We start from the raw sequence: 19255 nt of genomic DNA on the forward strand, positions 1-19255 counted from the left end.
CAATCAAAAGCGTTTTCAACTTCTATGCTAGTATTTTTCTCAATCTCATATGAGTAGATTTTGTTGCTGGTGGTAGTAGTTTTTGTTGGTGGCGATAGTATCTTTTATTAGTTGTGGTAGTATCTTTTGTTGGTGGCAGTAGTATCTCTGGCTACTGGCGGTGGTATTTTTTTGTTGCTGACAATAGTATTTTTTGTTGGTGGCGGTAGTAACTTTTGTTGCTATCGGTAGTAGCTTTTGTTGCTATCGGTAGTAGCTTTTGTTGCTATCGATAGTAGCTTTCTTTGCTGGTGCCAGTAGGCTTTTTAGCTATCGGTAGTATCTTTTGTTGTCAGTAGTAGTAGTTTTCTTTGCCATGGGTAGTAGCTTTTGTTGCTATCGGTAGTAGCTTTCTTTGCTGATGGCAGTAGTTTTTTTTGCTATCGGTAGTATATTTTGTTGTCAGTGGTAGTAGCTTTTGTTGCTATTGGTAGTAGCTTTCTTTGCTGGTGGCAGTAGTTCTTTTTGCTATCGATAATATCTTTTGTTGTCAGTGGTAGTAGCTTTCTTTGTCGGTAGTAGTATCTTTTGTTGTCAGTGGTAGTAGGTTTTATGGTCACTAGAATCCTCACAGATGGTCAGCCGGAAAGTTTATCGAAGGTTGGCCGGAAAGTTTGTCGAAGGTCGGCCGGAGACCTCGCCGGAGGTCAATCGGAGACTATTTGTGGTTGTTGACTTTTTACATTAGTGACATTTTTGTAAATATAAGAGAAATTCTAATTTTTTGGTTGGATGACAGTCTGTAATTTTGTTAAACTTTAATACCTAATATAAGACTGTATTTAGGCTTAGGTGGACTTATGTGGGTAAAAATGTTTGGGTGGACCTATATGGGAGAAAATGTCTCCAAGTGGACTTTTATGTAATTGGCCCTTAATTTTAATATGTCATTTTGTTTATTTAATCATAATTTTATTAATATATAAAATCTTTATTCACATTCAAAATACCGAATATAAAATTCAATAAACAGTCACTGCCACGTGACGACCCAGAAACAAAAATCGTGGGTGAAAACTACAGTTCAAAATCACTGTCACGTGACGACCCAGGTCTCGCCCATAACCCAGGCCTTCCCAACGAAGACCCAAAGGGTGGACATGCTCTTAAGGTATCCAAAAGTCAGACCAATTCCCGTAACAGGGCACGAGCATGAATCTCCTTCAAACATGAGACGGTTATCCGTGTGCTTGGTAGTTCGACTATTCTTACAACAGCAAGTGTTTCAGATTTGTAACTATTTTGGTTTAATGATCGAAATTGGTTATCTCTTTATCTCTCCTCACTTCAAGATGACTTGGGTACCGGGGGGCGAGCATCACTAGAATGGGGCCTGTTTCCGCCGCAATAGACACTAAGCAGCAGCTGCAAAAGTTGTAACTGGCTTGTAGCGAAATCCATATTTATAACTGTGACTAGAAAACAACGAGTTGAAGACAGATTACTCTGGAGTATAGACACAAATACAATTAGCTAGTGTTCACCATTCGGACAAACACCCGACTTTATCTCTTCTCATCTTGAAGCAAAGCTTCAACATAGGGATCTGCACATGACTATCCATTACTATTATTATATATCCAAAGACCATACGCACCTGTCGAGAAGAAAACTAGTATAGCCGTGGTAAAAACTAAAAAGGTTAAAGCAAGGCTAGTAGAGAAATGATGCATCCATGATCCATCTAATCAAGTACAAAGCAACAGGATAAACATGCACCAAACTTATGAAACAAATAACCAAAAAAATTTTTCCATGCTCCATGGCAATAGTAAATCAGCATACAAATTTCCTTACTCCCGAAGTTTACTTGGGTCCAAACCTTTGGGGGTCTAAAACAATCAAAAACTAAAGACTAGGTTTCTTAAACGGCAAAATCAATTAACAGAAACAAAAGGAGGTGTGCTCTCTGATCAAAATGCGGATAACTCTGTCTCCTTAGGCGCGAAGCCCCCTATGTAGATTGACCATGCGAGATGAACTATCCTGAGATCCCCTTGCAGCTGTCTGATAGCCGGTCCTCCCAGAGCCAGCATATGCAACATCTTGATAACGAGTGTTTTGACCTGTTCCCCTGGACTGACCTGTGCGATCCCTAGAATACCCACTTCCAGCAGCCTGGCCATATTGTCTCCCTCCACTGTTATATCCTGTACGCCCAGAGCCACCACCTTGCCTTTGACTGAAAGACAGATTGTTGTCTTGCCATCTATTCCCGCCCCCAGCAGCAAAGTCCTGGTTGTCTCTACGCTTTTGAGGCAGATCTAATCCACCACCACCTATCCTTGCTTCTGTAGCCCTTTCATTGCTTTCTGCAAGGATTGCCAGCTTCTCAGTCAACTGGAAAGCTAGGGTCTGCAACCTACTGTGGGCTACGTCATGGAAAACAATGCAACGTGTTGGTTGGTCCCAGCTTGCAAGGAGCTCTTCGTTGATCATCATCTTGCTCACAATGCTATGAGTCTGCGCCTCTGAAAGGTCAAACATCATGGCAACTTGTTCCAAGCTAAGAGTCTTATAGGATGAGGAAAAGGTAAAGAGGTAGGTCCTCAGAGCCTCTTCCTTGATCTTAGCCTTGAGCATCTCTAGGACATTTGCACGATTCTTCAAAAGCTTCCAGACATCAAGAGAATTGATAACATCGAAAGCCTTTTGGAAGTCACCTTTGACAAGGGCCCTGGTTGCAGCCATTACATGGTCCCTGACATTTTCAGGAGGTCCTGTGAATGTTTGCCTCTCACTAATCTCAAGCAGCCGCCTGAATGTCTTACTAATCAACCTGCGCTTCGCATCAAAGGTGTTAGCTGCCATGTTCGGCACTTCGAGCAGCATGGCACATATCAGATGCACTGCCTCCAGGAGCTCAGGGTTAATGTGCATATGGTAAGGCATTTGTCGTCTTCTCTCCAGCCTTTCCTGAAAATGAGAAAAAGAAATAATGAATACGATTTGTATATGATATACTACCACAAGGGAAAAGAGCTATTAATCTAAGTTCACTAAACCCTCCTCTATATTTGTCCCCAAAAAAATAGCCTCATTTACAGCATTGGTAAAGCAATGTACATAGTTTCCACTTTTCAGAACGTGGGATCTGTGCATCCTCACCAACTGGTTTGCCCTCAAATTAAACCAATTTCATCAATTTTCTTTCTCAAATCCAATTAGTTACTCTCATAGTCTTTAAAGGTAATACCCTCAGTATATTGTTACACAAAGGGTTCATCCAGCAATCAAAGAGACAAATGACAGGATAAAGATACTCATAGATGAATTTGTGAAGACGATGATTCTATCAGCATGAAGTATAACTTCTGAACCAAAATCACTGCAACCACAGTTTTATGGGTCATCGCTGTGCTATGCAAGTGTGGACAGGGATAGAACGACTCGGGCCCAAAACCAAAACTAATGCAAACAGAGCAAAGCAATCTATAGTCCTTTGCATGACCAATGTCCAGTGACACTTACCATACTAGTTTAACCTTTAAATGTGATCTAAATTATTCTCTCTTGATGTGAATTTGAATGCATATCAAAGTTCTCCTACACAACTAATAGTACATCCTTCTAAGAAAGTTCCACCAAATGTGTTCAAAAAGGTGAATGCATCTTAATGAATTTCTTAATATTATTCAACTGATACACTCACATTATCTAAGACAACAACTTGCATATTTATTATGCCCGCCAATACTACTCATATCTTAAAAAGGGTGCAGTACAAATCCACAACATATAAGACCAACATTAAACCGTCGGCTAGTACTAAGAAAACTATTTTAATGTGTATCTACAACTGGAACTTGGACCAGGTATCTACATGAACAATTAGTGCTTGCTTCCGACATTTAAAGAAACCCAACTCTTGTAAACTATTTTCCCAGCATGTAATACACACAAGCAGATAATAGATGAAAAAAAAATTGGGGTGGTGAAAATAATAGAGATTCAAACTGCATCGAGAAACATCAGAACCAATACACACCTGTTCTGGAGTTTTCTCATGATATCTACTTTGTGAGACACCTTGTGCCAGCAACTCCTTTACTCTTCCACCAGAATATAGTTCAGAAAGGCAGCTATGTCCTTCAGTGATCAATCCAAGCCGAAATGCACAGAGACCAAGTTGTGCCATGGCTCTATTATAGAGTATCTGGGTTGAGATGTCCATATGCTGAATATTATCCTGCAGGTGACTCATCAGCAGCAAGTCACGGGAAGTGGAAAATTCATCCAGCAGAGCATGGTGATAGATATCACATAGCATTGCACGAGCTTTTGTTCTCTCATCCCCATACTTGTAAATGAGGGAAACCAGAATATCCATCATGGTCCTGCTGCTCTCTGAAAAGGTAGGTTTGCGGGGAACAATCTCAGGAACTGCAATACATGCAGATGGACTACGAGTTTCCTCCGGTTTAGGCTCCTGGCCTTCACCATCTTCTCCTGTCTGCTCAGCCAATTTTCTCATGGCATCATAAACTTCTTGTGGCTTATAATAGATGAGTTCAACACGCCTTAAGGCTACCTTTGCAGCAGCTTTGAAATCCTGCACTCGTTCTAAATATTCTTGAACATTTTGAGCAAGAACCAAGAACATAGGCTCATCCCTAAGTCTCTCGATGTACTCACGAGTGTGAGGATCAATGCATTGCAAGCTCTTGAAGAATTCAGTATCTATCCTTTCCAAAAAGGCCACCAAATTTCCCCAAACCCTGATGGTCCCATCATAATCTGCTCCTTTCTGGGATTCGTTCTCATCCGGCTCCACCATATCATCAACTGTAATGTTGGGGTACTGCACAAGAATATCAAGTATAACTTGCATATTCTGCACACACTTCTTCCACACATTAATTGGCATGTGGCCGTTCAGACCAGGATTCACATCAAACTGAGCAGAAACAACACTGAAGAAAATCTCCAGCTTCTGGGCAGGGGTCTTCGCGACCTTGGTCAAGAAGGTAAGTTGCTCAACCTGCTCAAACCTTCCAGTTCCCTTCCTTCCACGAGCAGCCACCACCTCCTTAAACTTCTTGTTCACTACGTCCCACGAGATCTCACTAGGGTCCTTCATGAATTGCTTATCCATCAGCTTATCTTTCTTGCTCATCTGCTTCTGCCAGCCCTCTTCAGTTTGGTCATCCTCATCATCTATTACTTCATCCTCATCATCATCAGAACCTGAAGGTACAATATCAGAACCAACTTCAGAAGCTGTTTCATCATCCGACTCCTCTTCTGCACTCTTTTCATCTTCACTCGGCTGAGGATTCTCCCTTTCCTTATTAATCAGCTCCTCATACTGCTTATTGTTCTTCTTCAGTTTCTGCTTCATTGAGTTCAAGGCCTTGGCATTACTGCTACTCATCTTCTTTTTCGCATCTTTGTTTGCCAAAGCCTGACCCAAAAAGTCCTCAAGCATTACAAGTGCCTTGATGTATAGGTTAGGTACTTTCACAGACTCTGTAATCCGCATGACCTTCTCAAGCTGCTTGTTTATCTTGTCAAAGCACTCCTGCAAGCTAACCCAGTCGTTGATGTTCATGGCATTCTTCATCTGGTGAACAGTTGCAGAGAGTTCATCAAAGCGCTTGTCCTTGGCAGATCTAACAACACGCTTTCCACCATCAGACTCATCACTATCAGTCACATTTGTCTCCAGATAAGGGTTCGAAGGCGCGTCATTGGCATTGTCACCTGCTTTATTATCGATATCTCCATCTCCATACTCACTCTCCTCATCCTCAGAATCGCTTCCTCCACCCTAAAAGAACACAAGAATAATATAGAAAATATAAATTCAGACAATCATTTTCAAAATCCCATCCAAAATCAAGCAAACACTTACAACTCCATCGAAAAAGAACAAATACCTGGGTCCAAAATCGAGACGACATTCTTTCCCAAACAAAATTCACAAAAATCTGCAACAAAAATGCCTCACTGTAAGTAACAAAGCTAGCATATCAAATCGAGATGAAAAAAACAACAGCTGATTTTTCACAATAAAGTAAAACTATATTCGTCCCTAATTTTACAAATCTAGATAAACCCTAGCGTAAAATCTAGATGAAGCAAAGCAAATTCATTTCGTTAATCCGATAAACAGATTCGGAATAGTTCTTTGGTTCGATTTTGCCTGACTAATTAGATTTCAGATTCGATTCAACTGCGCGATGGTTCTGTACAAATCGAACGAAGCAAAACGAATAAAGATGGAAATACAGATGGCGGTTCTGTTGAAGAGGAGTCAGAGTCTTACCGGAGTCGATGGAAGCTCCGGTCTGAGCTTCGGCGATCGGAGAAGATGAAGAGATAAGCGTAAGACTTGTTGCGGCGATTGAAAGAGAGAAGACTGATTGATACTCTGTTCGAGAGTGAGGGGTGGAAAGTTTAGGGCTGACTAGGCTCTAAACCGCACAGCGTTATTTTAGGTCCGGCCATTTTCTTTTCATTTCTTTTTTAACTTTTCTTTTTCTTTTTTTCCTTGATTTAAATTCCGAGAATTTTATTTCCACATCTTTCGTTATGATTTATTTAGAATTTTAAGGTTGATCTGCTCGGTGGTAACATCAAACGATATTGATGGATTGTTGCAAATGGACAGCGAGAAACAGAGGCTGACGATCTACTTAGTTATGGTATCTTGCCCTTTTTTTTTTTTTTTTTTTTCAGGTAGGGTTTAGCATAGAGAGAGACACTCTAATTTGTAAACGAGCTAAAATCTATGTCTCACCTCATTATCAAAATATCAATTCCTGAATTCAGGAACTTGATTACAGAGAACGGATGAGTTTATGAATCAATATTCGAAATCTATACCAATTCATTTCTTCTCTCATTGCAATTGTTTCTAATTCATAATTATTTTCTATTTCAATTAAATAAACGTGTCATAAATATAATCTGAATTGATTGCTTATCTCATTTGTTCACCTTATTATTTATAGATGAGTTTGAGAAAATATCTTGTTAGTGTGCATAGTATTGTGCAACTTTCGCAAGTCAAGCACTAGTGCGACCAAAACTCCACCCTTAAGATGATGTGTAGAGGATTTCGTATTTGCTACGGATTCTATCAAACTTACCAATCATTTTATTCAAATCCACTTGAGTTATTTCATCTTAAATTAGTTTGGTCATCTCTCACTTGACCCGTTTTCTTACTATAACTCCGCCTACAGAAGAATTAACCTTGAGCTTACTAATTCTTCCTTACCCAAACTGAGTCCGAGTAGATTTGTCCTCGAAAAAATTCTTCAGATTATGAGAATCTATTCCAATATTTTACACCCCTACTCGATTTCAATGAGTTTTAAGTCTTCTTTGGTATAACGTTACACATATCATTATTGGGCTAGGAAATATACCACTTATGGTCTTCATATTGGTCTGACAAATAAAAAAATGGTCCATATTGGATGATTTGGATCTCAATCTCATGGATTTCATCAAATCCATATATCATTTGGGCCTTATGTCTTCAAAACAACATTTTTTTCTTTTCTTTTTTAACATCCTTCAAAACAACGATCATTCACACTACCAATGTATGAATGATTGATCAAAAGAAAACGAGTCACCATAGTTTTCCACAGTATCAATCAAGACCTAATCTGAAAACAATCGACCACCACATCCAGGGTCCCGGCCATTCCCAATTCTGTTCTCATTCGTAGATGACTTCAACCTCAAGAAATACTTGGCAAAATCCAAGAACAAACTCTTATTCTTTCCCCTTTCGTTTTCCTCTTCATTCTGCTTTATGCACGTCGACAAACACATAAGTTAAAATTGCCCTAAACCAAAAGCCGTGTGCACCAGCAAGCCAGCAATAGATTCCTACCTGTTCAAGGAAGCCTCTCTTTCATATCTAAGCCTTGCCTACTTCCCAGAAATTATTGCTCAAGTTCCAGAGAATTCCCACAAATACATAGAAAGTGATTTCATTATATGTAGGACCTGAGGGCTTTAACATTTTGCTCTTTTTGGTTAAAAGCAAACGAGGATGAGGCTGGTCCAATAGATAATATGTTCACTGGTTGGTTAACAGATGAAAGACCTTGCCCAATTAGGCATAACCTTTCAATCATGCTTAGGAAAACATACTTTTCGTTTATAGATTGCGTACATAATGCTTTGCTAAATTGACTTTTGGTTCTTGGGAAAAATCATTCTACTTTTTAGGGTTGGTATCAATAGCGTTTAGAGTTAAAGGATTGATCCCCCAATCTTGCACCATCACACAAACGATCTCTACATGCTTTATTAGTTTCTTCGATCAATCTTACGGAGCGATGTCAAGTAGCCCTAAAACGAGGTATAGGTGGTGTGTTTAGCTCGATCTTTAATAAAAGCTTCTTTTTTTTGTGATCAAAGAGTAAAAATGAATTGTTCAATTCAATTCATTTTTCTTGCACCAAGACTTTTGGGGATATTAAGGATAAGATCGAGTTGAACTTTCATCATAGGTCATGTCATGATGAAATACTATATTGTATATTGTAAACTCACATGTACCATAGTCAATAATATTGTCAACATTGTCAATTGAGTTTCTTCATCCATCGACTATCTTTTACCTTAAAATGCACGGAAGAGAATGCGGAAAATATCGAAGAGATTAAAAGTGCTCGTGGATATCCATCTTCAACTTTTTCAACCTTCGACTATAGTCAAGTATATGTAACTAATTGAAGACTAAAAGTTTGTTTGTTTATGTTATTTTTCAAGGATTTATAGCTCACAACATATGTATTTTAGTGTGCTTCAAGAATGTTGAATTATGATGTTGTTAAATTCGCTTATAGAAACTATAAACCAAAAATCTAAACGTTTCTAGAATAATCAACACCCTAATACCTTAGATTTTGGGGCACCAATAATTCTTTACTTGTAATAAGTGGACTATATATGATTCTCTTCCATGTCAGATTCCCTAATAGTCTTTTCAGCCAATCTTGTACCCCCAAGATCTCTCGTCGAGAAAAATCACCACCCACACAGAAAAATGGTTCATTTAGTCAATCCACATTAATTTTTCTATGAATTTCTCATTCTGACGGTTGTTGAAGATTTCAGTCCAAATGGTGGATTCAGTCAAATACCATTAGAAAATTATGCATTCTTATTTGACCCAAACACTGAACACACACGCTCATTCATTATTCTATGTTTTCTTGGACCATGCCTAATGTAATCCTAGTCACCTTTGCAACATTACAATAGTGATATTTATATCAATCAACCGACCTAATATTGTAAAGTAAACTCAAACCTAATATTGAGAAATTGGCATTAGTTTTATAATTTATGTTTTGCATTTTTTTGGTGAAATTAGGAATGGCTTCTCATTACAATCAAAAGCTATATTAGCTAAATAGTAACTTCACCTATGCAAACGAGGAATAGCCACTAATATTATGAGAGGCAGAAAAAAAAAATCTGATTCAAGGTTGCCGCATTGCAAGTTCATCATTTAGATATATATGCGGCAAAAAGAAGAAGAAAGTGTCATTTTATAGTAATTTGATCTAAAATTATTTAGACTAGAGAAAATAAGTTTTGAAATCCAACAAAAAAAGAACATGACAAAGGATGACATAGTTGGATTCCATTTATATAGCGAGCTAGAGAAATTGAACAAGTTAAGCTAGCAACAAAATTATACTCAAATGTTCATAAATCAAAATGTTGTCATTTCTAAAACTATAATGGAATTGCGTTATATTTGGACAACATCTCCAATATTGCCTAGGGTAAACTCCAAATAAGATAAATACTAACTGATATATCAAGTAAGTCGATATATTTATACCAGTACATAACACAACATAACGTAAAACATATGAATCCACAACTCATTGAATACGTTTTCATGATCATATATCATGTCTATTTCTATTTTCCACCCATGCCTAGCAAGGCAATTACTAGCGCAAATTCCAATTCCATAAATGAGGATTTTCCACTCTCCAAATATGACAAACTCCTAAGAGTAATGGTTCTCAAAAAAAAAAAAAAAAAAAAAAAAAAAAAAAAAAACTCCCCCAGAGGCCAGAGCAAGCCGCTCCATCATCCATCCAATATCTCCTTCACACGCGCATCGCTCCAACCCAGACCAAAACCGGTCCACTGCCGGTCCGAACCGGACACCTCAAACCCGAATATTTCAGAGAGTAAAGAATTCACGCATCTCGATGCTACGAAATTCCTTGCCTCCGACCATAAATTTTCTCAACGAACCAAAAAGACAAAAATATATTATTTAATTATATTCCTTAAATTCAATTTAATATTTCCCGAAATACCCCCTCTCTTTCTCTCCCCCTCTCTTTCTCTCTCATCCACCGAAACGATTTCTTCATTATTGTCCGAATCCAGCCAAAAAAAAGGAAATAAAAAAAAAAAAAACCGTACACGAAAAAGAAGAGAGAGCTCCACAACGGCCACAACAAGCACTACTCCCCAAGCAAAACCAAACCCCTCATTTCTGTCATTCTCCGATTCCCCTCGCCGGAATTTCTCTCTCTCCAAATTCCGCAACCGCCGCCGTCTCTCTTGCTCTCCGCCGGCAGCTCCGATTTAGCCGTCTGATCGCTCCGCAGGCTCTTTTCTCAACCCCCGTTTGCCTAAATCTATGTCCGATTGGAGCCCTAGGGTTTGGGGCTCGGTTTGGATGCGCGTGTTACTCACCGGAGGATAAATGCATGTATCGGTGGATCTAGGGTTTCGGAGCCTGGTGCTGGTGGCCTGCGTCCTGGTGCCGGTGATCGGATTCTTCGTCGCTCGCCACAAATGGCGCCAAGCCGCGGCCAGAGGTGAGGAGATCAAGCGGCTGTTGGCTTTGGCCGCCGCGGAAGCTGCTAGGGCCGAGTTTGAGGTCACGGCTGGCTACGACGTCGTTTTGGCTCCTCCTGAGAAGAGGGATTCTTATTGCGCCGTCTGCTACTGCCCCACCACCACCCGCTGCGCCCGCTGCAAGGCGGTCCGGTACTGGTACGTGATTCACTCATATCTCTCTCTGTATTTTAGTCCTTTTGAGCTCGTCAAATCTCAGCTTTTAGGGTTTGTAATTCTATGAATTTGGGGCTGGTATCGTTTTCTATAGGGGCTGTTTATATACACACACGGATTGGGGATTTTTAATTTTGCCTTGTTTAATTTGATTTTTGTCTTATAATTCCTTGGAAATTCAAAAGGATTAGGAAGCTATTTAGAGTTATACTGAAACCAAAATTCTTTTGACAATAGTTCTCTTATTGAAGAAGAAGTACTCTATAAATGATACTGAACTTCTGTGGTTATTATAAAACACACCCTTTCGGTGTCATATTTGGGATATATGGGGAGGTTTAGGCTGTGAATCAAAGCCCTAGTAATTGTGAGAAATCGTTGAAACTTTTTCACATCTTTAACACCAGACAAGAATTAAGGCTTTAGTGCTGAATTAAAAATTTTCTCGTGGCCAACCCTGATTAAAGTGATCAAAAGTTTCTTTTCTTTTGTTATACACACATACTTGTTTGTTAATTGTGATGATTCTGGTAGGTGTTCATAGAGCTTATCACATGATTGATTACGCTTAGTAATAGTGTATTGCTAGTATTATTCAACAATTATCTTATTTTTCATATAGACGCTGTTCGAGTTTTAGCGCGTGACATTTATTGTTTCTACATCCAAACCAAGTGATATCATGGCAAGCTATACTCTCTGTCCTTCGAGTTTAGGCTTAATGATGTCTAAGACACTGGGGTTCTAAATTCAACAAATTTACGGCTATAGTTTGCTTTTATAATTTAAGATCCAAGGATAAATCTACTGTTATTGATGGAAGAAAAAATTATCACAAATGAACAAGTGTACCATTCATTACAACCTAATTCCACACGTATTGGTTCTACAGTGGTGAAAATGGGGGAAATTAAATTTTCTGTCAACCAAAGTGAGGAACATGTAAATTTTGATTGCATTGCAGGCTGTAATTTTCTAAACCCTAAATTAGACAATTAAAGTTATTATTCTCATGTTGCTCATTTGTTCAATTGTAGGTTCATTAGACACACACACAAAAAACCTTCTCTTCATATTATGTTCTCTCTCTCAGGCTCTTATAATAGGGTATAGTATTTTATTTTATAAGATTGATGTGTGACACCTGCACCAAATGTTTCAGTTCTGGGAAATGTCAAATTGTTCACTGGCGACAAGGTCACAGGGAAAATTGCCAGCCAGCACCCACAGTTGATCCAAATGTTGATGGGGAAAGTGATGAAGGCCAGAAGGTGACCAAGAAAAATCTTGAATCTAATGCTGACAAGTTTGAAGCTAGGCAGTCAACTGAAAAAATCTCCGAGGAACCTGCAGTTCCTAATCCTGGTTGCCCTCTAGAGGTTCAGTGTGTAAAGGATGATGATAGTGAAGATGAATATCTTGCCAATAGGAAAGAGAAAAATTCTCCTTCTGGGTCATCAGCTACCTCTTTTTCTGGATTTTCTACTTCTACAAATGGTAGTGGATCTTCGGATGATGTTTCTGTCAGTGAAAGTGTTAGTTCTTTCGAACCTGACAGAGCAGATGCACACCAATCTGTTAATGATTCCATTGACATGCTGCAGAATTCATTTAATCTGGAGCAAATTGATCAATCTAGGCCATTATCCCCAAAGTTTGCTTGCTTGGTTGATTCTGTGGATGGATTTGCAAAACTAAGTAAGTCAAATCAGGTTAAACCTAGTTGCAATAATGGAGAGAACGAGCAGATATCAAACTCTTCTTCAGATGTGAATTATAATGGCAGAAGTAAGGGTCCATGCCGTCCAGCTACCAAGTCATGTACAACATCGTCTGATTTCTGGGGAAGAACTCTTGATTCTTTCGAGTCTGAGAGTGATGATCATGTGTCCAGTTCCTGTATTGCTAGTAAAAGCAAGATATCTCCTTCTGGATCCTCCTCTCACATTTCGTTTGAATCGTCCACTGCTGTCCCCCTACATACAGGAGACTCTGAGTCAATTGGCAGTATATTAGATGATGCTCTTCCAGACACTTCAGGGCATAAATCTGTATATGGGGCTGAGTTATTGGAAAAGATTAGTGGAGATGTTTCAAAGCTCAGGAACTCCACATCCCTAAACTTCAAAGGGTTGAGAAATGATGATAGTGGACCTCCCAATAATTCACCTACATTCAACTCTAGAGAAATTAAATTTATGGCATCATCCTCGTCTAATGGTCACAAATCTCTTAGCAGTGAAATTGTTTCAAGTAAAGAGGCTTTGCATTCTAGTAGAGTGGTGCCTACAAGTTCAGAAAGGTCGAGTCATATTTCTAAGAACAGCAGTAGAACGTTGAAGTCTAGAGAAGCTGATTGTCAGTCATCTAGTGTTTCAGATGCTTGTCTTGTATCTGGTGGTCGAGGCTCTTCCGGTGTAAGTGTAAAATCTGGAAACGGTCATTCTGTTGAGGCTAGTGATACTGTTTCATCTCAGGTTACAAGATCCTTAAATGATAAGACTGGCTTGAAGACTTCTGTATTTAAAGTTTTTGATCAGTTTAGAGGACCTAAACTCTCAAAGCACTATCCTTTGGGAGTTGGGGGTGAAATTGCAGGAAAACATGCTGAGAAGGTTTTGCATTTTATTCTATTATTTTGAATATACACCTTTAACTGTCATGCAGTATAATGTGGCTAATTATCTGTTTTGTTTCTGCAGGAACTATTTCCGTATGAAGTATTTGTCAAGCTTTACAATTGGAACAAGGTGGAATTGCACCCTTCTGGCCTTATAAACTGTGGTAACAGGTAACAGCATCTGAGTAGGACATGCATGCCATTGAGTAGTTATATATATATATTAGTTTTTGCTGGAAAAATGGGTGACGCCCAGGCAGGCGTCCCCTCGGCCTAATGCATACAATTGAGTAGCTATATGACTGGGTAGATATTTTTGAAGGCTCATCTATTAACCATATGTGCTTGTGTTGTTGCATAGTAGTCAGTATCACCAACTATGTGGGCTTGTCTTATTGCATAGTAGTCAGTATCACAAAGTGTTATATGTATGGTCTAATACCATCCACTACCGTGCCAGAGTTGTAAATGGCCCCAGGCTGTAAAATAACTACATTATTTACTGAACTTGGCGAGCCTGCGCTGCGTGTGAACCGTATTAACTGTTTTTTTTTTAATTAATTGACAAATGGCTTATCTGTGGCGAATAAGACTTCTGTAAGTATTTATAGGAATGTGGCATACTTAAGAAAGTTGGATTGTTCTCTAACTAACTGAAAACTATCGCAATTTATGTTGTGAGGAGATATTAAGAATTGGAGGACAGTAAGTTTTTGTGTGTTGTTGAGTGAGTGTGTGTGTTTGTGAGTTCCCCCTCCTCTCTCTCTCTCTTTCTCTCTCTCACACACACACACACATAGCACTAGTGTACAATATACTGAGATCAAGTGTGGTTTTATGATTGATTAGTTATGTTCCTTGAAGCATTCCATAAGAGCTTGTGTAAATGGAGGCCCTTAACATATGTGCCTGCTGATGTGTATGGGTCTGGTAGTGTTTTCTAATTGGTGGTCTATCAGGAAAGGAACAACCGGCTAGGGTATTCTCTACTGAGTTATCACGTTATACAATTCGTCCTTGTGACCGAAATCCTTTGATGAGTATGATAGAATAATTTATAACCCAGTTTTTCAAGGTTTATCTAATAGACCGATTATCGAGTAGGGTATAAACTACTTGTATGCATTCAGAGTTGATTTGCTTCTTTTGTTGATTTCCTTGTTTATTGTTCTTTCGTCAATTTTCTTTCTAACATGATCTTTATTCCTATTGTGCAGCTGCTATGCCAATGCAGTCCTCCAATGCTTGGCATTTACTCCGCCTCTGACTGCTTATTTGCTTCAGGGACTCCATTCTAAATCTTGTATGTTTTCAAGCATCAGAATTATGGATTTAATTGAGTTTTATTTTAGTACAACCATAAACTCCTGTATTATAGAAAATTTATTGACGAGTCTTTACTACTTGTCAGGTGCAAAGAAGGATTGGTGTTTCATGTGTGAGTTTGAAATTCTAATTTTGAAGGCAAAGGAAGGGAAGTCTCCACTGTCTCCTATTGGAATACTTTCCCAGCTAAGAAATATTGGAAGTCAACTTGGTAATGGGAGAGAGGAAGATGCCCATGAGTTTTTAAGGTGTGCTAGCTCTCTATATATCTGGAGCCTGTAGCCATGTCTTTGCATTAGTCAATTTAGTACTTTCTTTCACCAACACACTGTTCTTAATTCATGAGTTGTATTCACAGACATGCTATTGACACAATGCAATCCGTTTGCCTTATGGAATCTGGGGTTAATGCTCCGCGTTCTTTGAAGGAGGAAACAACTTTAATAGGCCTTACCTTTGGAGGTTACCTTCGATCAAAGGTAATGTATAGTATTACCTACCATATTTCTGTTGTAGTCCAACTATGTTTGAATGCTGTTTGATCGTTGCCATGCTACTGTTAATTGAAAATAATTTTATTATGGCCTCAGATAAAATGCTCAAGGTGCCAAGGCAAGTCGGAGCGGCAAGAAAGAATGATGGATCTTACTGTGGAAATTGAGGGCGACATAGCAACCCTGGAAGAGGCTCTTCGGCGATTTACTGGCACTGAGGTCTTAGATGGTGAAAATAAGTACCAATGTAGCAGGTTAGCTATGTTTCTTAATGCTTTTGAGAATACCTATTTTCTATATGCAATGCAATTCTTGTCTAAAAAAAAGGAAAAAAGAAGAACAATAAAACAGAATAGCTATATGTTAAGTGTGCTGATGAGGCTATACTGTTAAGTCCTTCTGGGGTGCATTGGATAACTAGAAAAGCTAAATCCCTATGATAATCATTTTGGTGTACCTTTCAATTTTTCTCTTAGAGATAGTACATATATATCGGTGAAAGGAGATAGTAAATGTGGACAAAATGGTACATTAGATAAAAATTAAAAACTAAAAACACTATCTTAAGATGAGATGCAGGGAAAGTATTCCTTTCATGTGTCATGATGCTTGCTGTACATTAGATAAAAATTAAAACTAAAAACACTATCTTAAGATGAGATGCAGGGAAAGTATTCCTTTCATGTGTCATGATGCTTGCTGTACATAAATTACTGAGTGCGAAAGGTATAGCAAGATAATGTTATTCTTTTCGTTAGTGCAGCATAATGAATTGTGGAAAGACAAATTTCTGTTATAGTTACAAAGAATTTTGAATGGTTTACCTCTCTTTACCCATTTTGTAATCTGCCTCTGGATGATTCCCTCAAAGTTAATAAATATTGATACCTTATTGGAGTTGATATACATATGAAATCATTGGCTTTGAGATGTACCAACTTCAGTGTTTTACAATGTGTATGTATCACAGATGCAAATCTTATGAGAAGGCTAAAAAGAAGTTGACAATACTGGAAGCTCCCAATGTCCTTACTATTGCATTGAAGCGATTTCAGGTAATTGATTCTTTCAAAGTGGTGCTTTAAAGGTTTCATATTTTCTCATACTTATCTTTTTTCCTTTTTTTTCCTTCTCAAACAGTCCGGGAAATTTGGGAAGATCAATAAGCCCATACGGTTTCCTGAAATTCTGAACTTGGCGCCTTACATGAGTGGCACAAGTGATAAATCACCTATATACAAGCTGTATGGGGTTGTTGTTCACTTGGATGTCATGAATGCCGCATTTTCTGGTCATTATGTGTGCTATGTTAAGAATCTGCAGAACAAGTGGTTCAAGGTTGATGACAGCACGGTATGTTTATAGAAAAGTTGGTGTTTTTATTTGCAACTTCATTGTTTGTTCATTTATTTATTTTTTTAAGTAGGATACCAATGCGTTAATTTTAGGAAGTTCCGGCTATATTGTGTTTGCCTTACGAATTACATGTATGCACATCTATATCTTTGTGGCCTCTACATTTTTGTTTTACCAAAAGGAATATGTATCTGACATAGACAAGCGTAAAGGCTTTTAGGTTACTTTTAAGTTTGGTACTCATTGATGATTAATTAGTATCTAAAGCTTCTAAGGGCTATGTGTATTTCTGGTCCATTTAGCTTTTCTTATTGATTCATGTTTCATGTTTGGTGTGCTCTTAATTGCTTGGTTGTTTAATTACATGCATAAACACTGTAATTTTTTTTTTCCTAATATATCGGATATGGTTGGGCAGGTGACTGCTGTAGAGCTTGAAAATGTCTTGGCGAAAGGGGCGTACATGCTTCTTTATTCAAGGTGATGCCTGGACCTCTTTGGGTTTTTTTAACTTTTCTAGTCTTCATTGTTTTGGCTTTTGACTAAACTACTCTGCAGGTGCTCGGCAAGAGCCCCGAGATTAATAAGGAACAGAATAATATCTTCAGATCCAAAACATAGAGCCATTCCTTCATGTATCAGTGGAAAGAGTACCAATTTGAAATCAAATTCCTTTTCCACTCATCCAAGTGGTTCTCAATCCCCTACTTGTCCTCCAGAGAATTCTACCAGTTATCCACTATTGCAAAGGATTTCAGAAGAGGACTCATCAAGTGACAATTCTTCTCTTATCAGCAGCCGTTCTGACGAAGGTTCTTCTAGTACTGATAGCACATGGTATTCTACTAGCACCGATGATTGCTCCGATTATTCATGCGGTGATCCAGGACGTGGGTGGAATAGCCCTGGGAGAAGTTTTTCGGATTGTGACAGTTCTTCCTCATCCTCTTCCTCACCCATGAGTTTGAAGCACTCGCCACTTTCTGATTCAAACCGGTACGCTTCAAGTGCCAGCGAGTCCGTAGGATTTTGGGACAGCCGACCTTTCGAGGATAGCCGCAGGTTTGCAGATTCAGATGGCAAAGTGAGTGGTCCTTTTTTGAATTCTGACATCACTAAACAGTGTAGAAAGTTAGCCAGTAGTAGTAGTAGTAGTAGTAGCAGTAGAAAGTTAACCGACTCTGAGAGATTAGGACGTGATTCGGTAAGCAATGTAAAATTAAGAACATCGAATTGCGAAAGAACAGCAGGCGTTTGATCATCACAGTTAGGAAGCGGTAAAAATAAGAGAACGAGTAGGGCTTTGTATGTAATGTACCCATTGCCATTAGCTGGTTTAATTTATAGAAATCGGCCACCACCTTTTTGTGCAGTAATCCCCCATAAGTTCATAAGTTGTGGAGTCAAGTACAAATAGATTAACAATGTACGATACGCAGGGCAGGCAATGTTTGAATGTCGTTGGCTGTTCTGGGTCAATTCGGGCTTTTTCTTGCTTCTGGAATATGGCGGAGTTGAACGTTATTCATTTCAACCTTCCTGACCAACCTTGTTTATTTGCCATGGCTTTTGTTTGTTTGATGTTTTCTCTGTTTTTAAACGTGGTTTGCTTGGAAACTTTTCTAGACCAAGAGATTAATCCGTGTTATGTTGGAACACTTTTCCTCTCCTCCCCTTCCCCGACACCAGGACTAGATTGATATGTCACTCCAATCAGTGTGTGTAATGAAAACCTAGGTTGGAGTTGAACATGTAGATCTTACCAACTCGATCACATGTGGTGATTTTTGTTTGTATTTTTCCTCCGCCCCATTTACAAAGAAGCCACAAGTTCACAAATCATAACTCATCACGATTCAAGAATTGGACGTAAGAATCTATTCATCGCTAACATAAACTCGAAATGAAAGTTTATACATCTTTGTTTTGGTGGGGAAGCCTTATAGTTTTTTTTTTTGGTAAATGAAGCCCTATATTTGGGAGTAGCTGAATTAACACATTTTGCACGATACATTGCAAAACACAAGTAATCTAGGGTTGTAAAATTCACACACCCTTTTTTCTTTTTTGGTAACTTAAATTTTGTCTTTTAGTGATTTAAACTTTATCTTTTTATGAATGTATCACACTCTTTTTTCTTATTTGATAACTTAAATTTTATCTTTTAGTGACTTAAACTTTATCTTTTTGTGAATGTGTTAACCAAAAAAAAAAAGGGTGTGCACATCCCCTAATCTAACTCTTCTTGACTTCGAAGGTTTTATATCATGAAACACTTGAAGTTCTTGTATGCACGGCGTATAAGTACGCGGTGTAATCTCAGTCATTTATATCTTGGGACCATTTATATTAAAATTATCGGTTTTGATGGGCGATGAATTGTCGACGAGCCGAAAGC

At 38.6% G+C, this 19255-nt stretch overlaps 2 protein-coding genes across 2 annotated transcripts; one reads left to right on the forward strand and one right to left on the reverse strand.

The window, feature by feature from the left end:
* Positions 1-1633: 1633 nt before the first annotated feature.
* On the reverse strand, positions 1634-6472 carry LOC101292703 (eukaryotic translation initiation factor 3 subunit C-like). The gene is made up of 4 exons (XM_004299674.1): positions 6308-6472; positions 5919-5969; positions 4028-5809; positions 1634-2955 (listed from the first exon to the last, which is right to left on the reverse strand). The coding sequence occupies exons 2-4, from the start codon at positions 5940-5942 to the stop codon at positions 1978-1980; spliced, it is 2784 nt and encodes a 927-aa protein (XP_004299722.1). The 5' UTR covers positions 5943-5969; positions 6308-6472; the 3' UTR covers positions 1634-1977.
* Positions 6473-10569: 4097 nt separating this feature from the next.
* Positions 10570-18229, forward strand: LOC101307995 (ubiquitin carboxyl-terminal hydrolase 16-like). Its single transcript, XM_004301313.1, has 11 exons — positions 10570-11043; positions 12224-13676; positions 13764-13852; positions 14899-14984; positions 15093-15255; positions 15366-15486; positions 15598-15755; positions 16472-16556; positions 16642-16854; positions 17276-17337; positions 17416-18229. The coding sequence occupies exons 1-11, from the start codon at positions 10751-10753 to the stop codon at positions 18113-18115; spliced, it is 3423 nt and encodes a 1140-aa protein (XP_004301361.1). The 5' UTR covers positions 10570-10750; the 3' UTR covers positions 18116-18229.
* Positions 18230-19255: the final 1026 nt, after the last annotated feature.

This window comes from Fragaria vesca, linkage group LG5 (genome assembly GCF_000184155.1).
Source record: "Fragaria vesca subsp. vesca linkage group LG5, FraVesHawaii_1.0, whole genome shotgun sequence".
In the NCBI taxonomy this organism is placed as follows: Eukaryota; Viridiplantae; Streptophyta; class Magnoliopsida; order Rosales; family Rosaceae; genus Fragaria; species Fragaria vesca.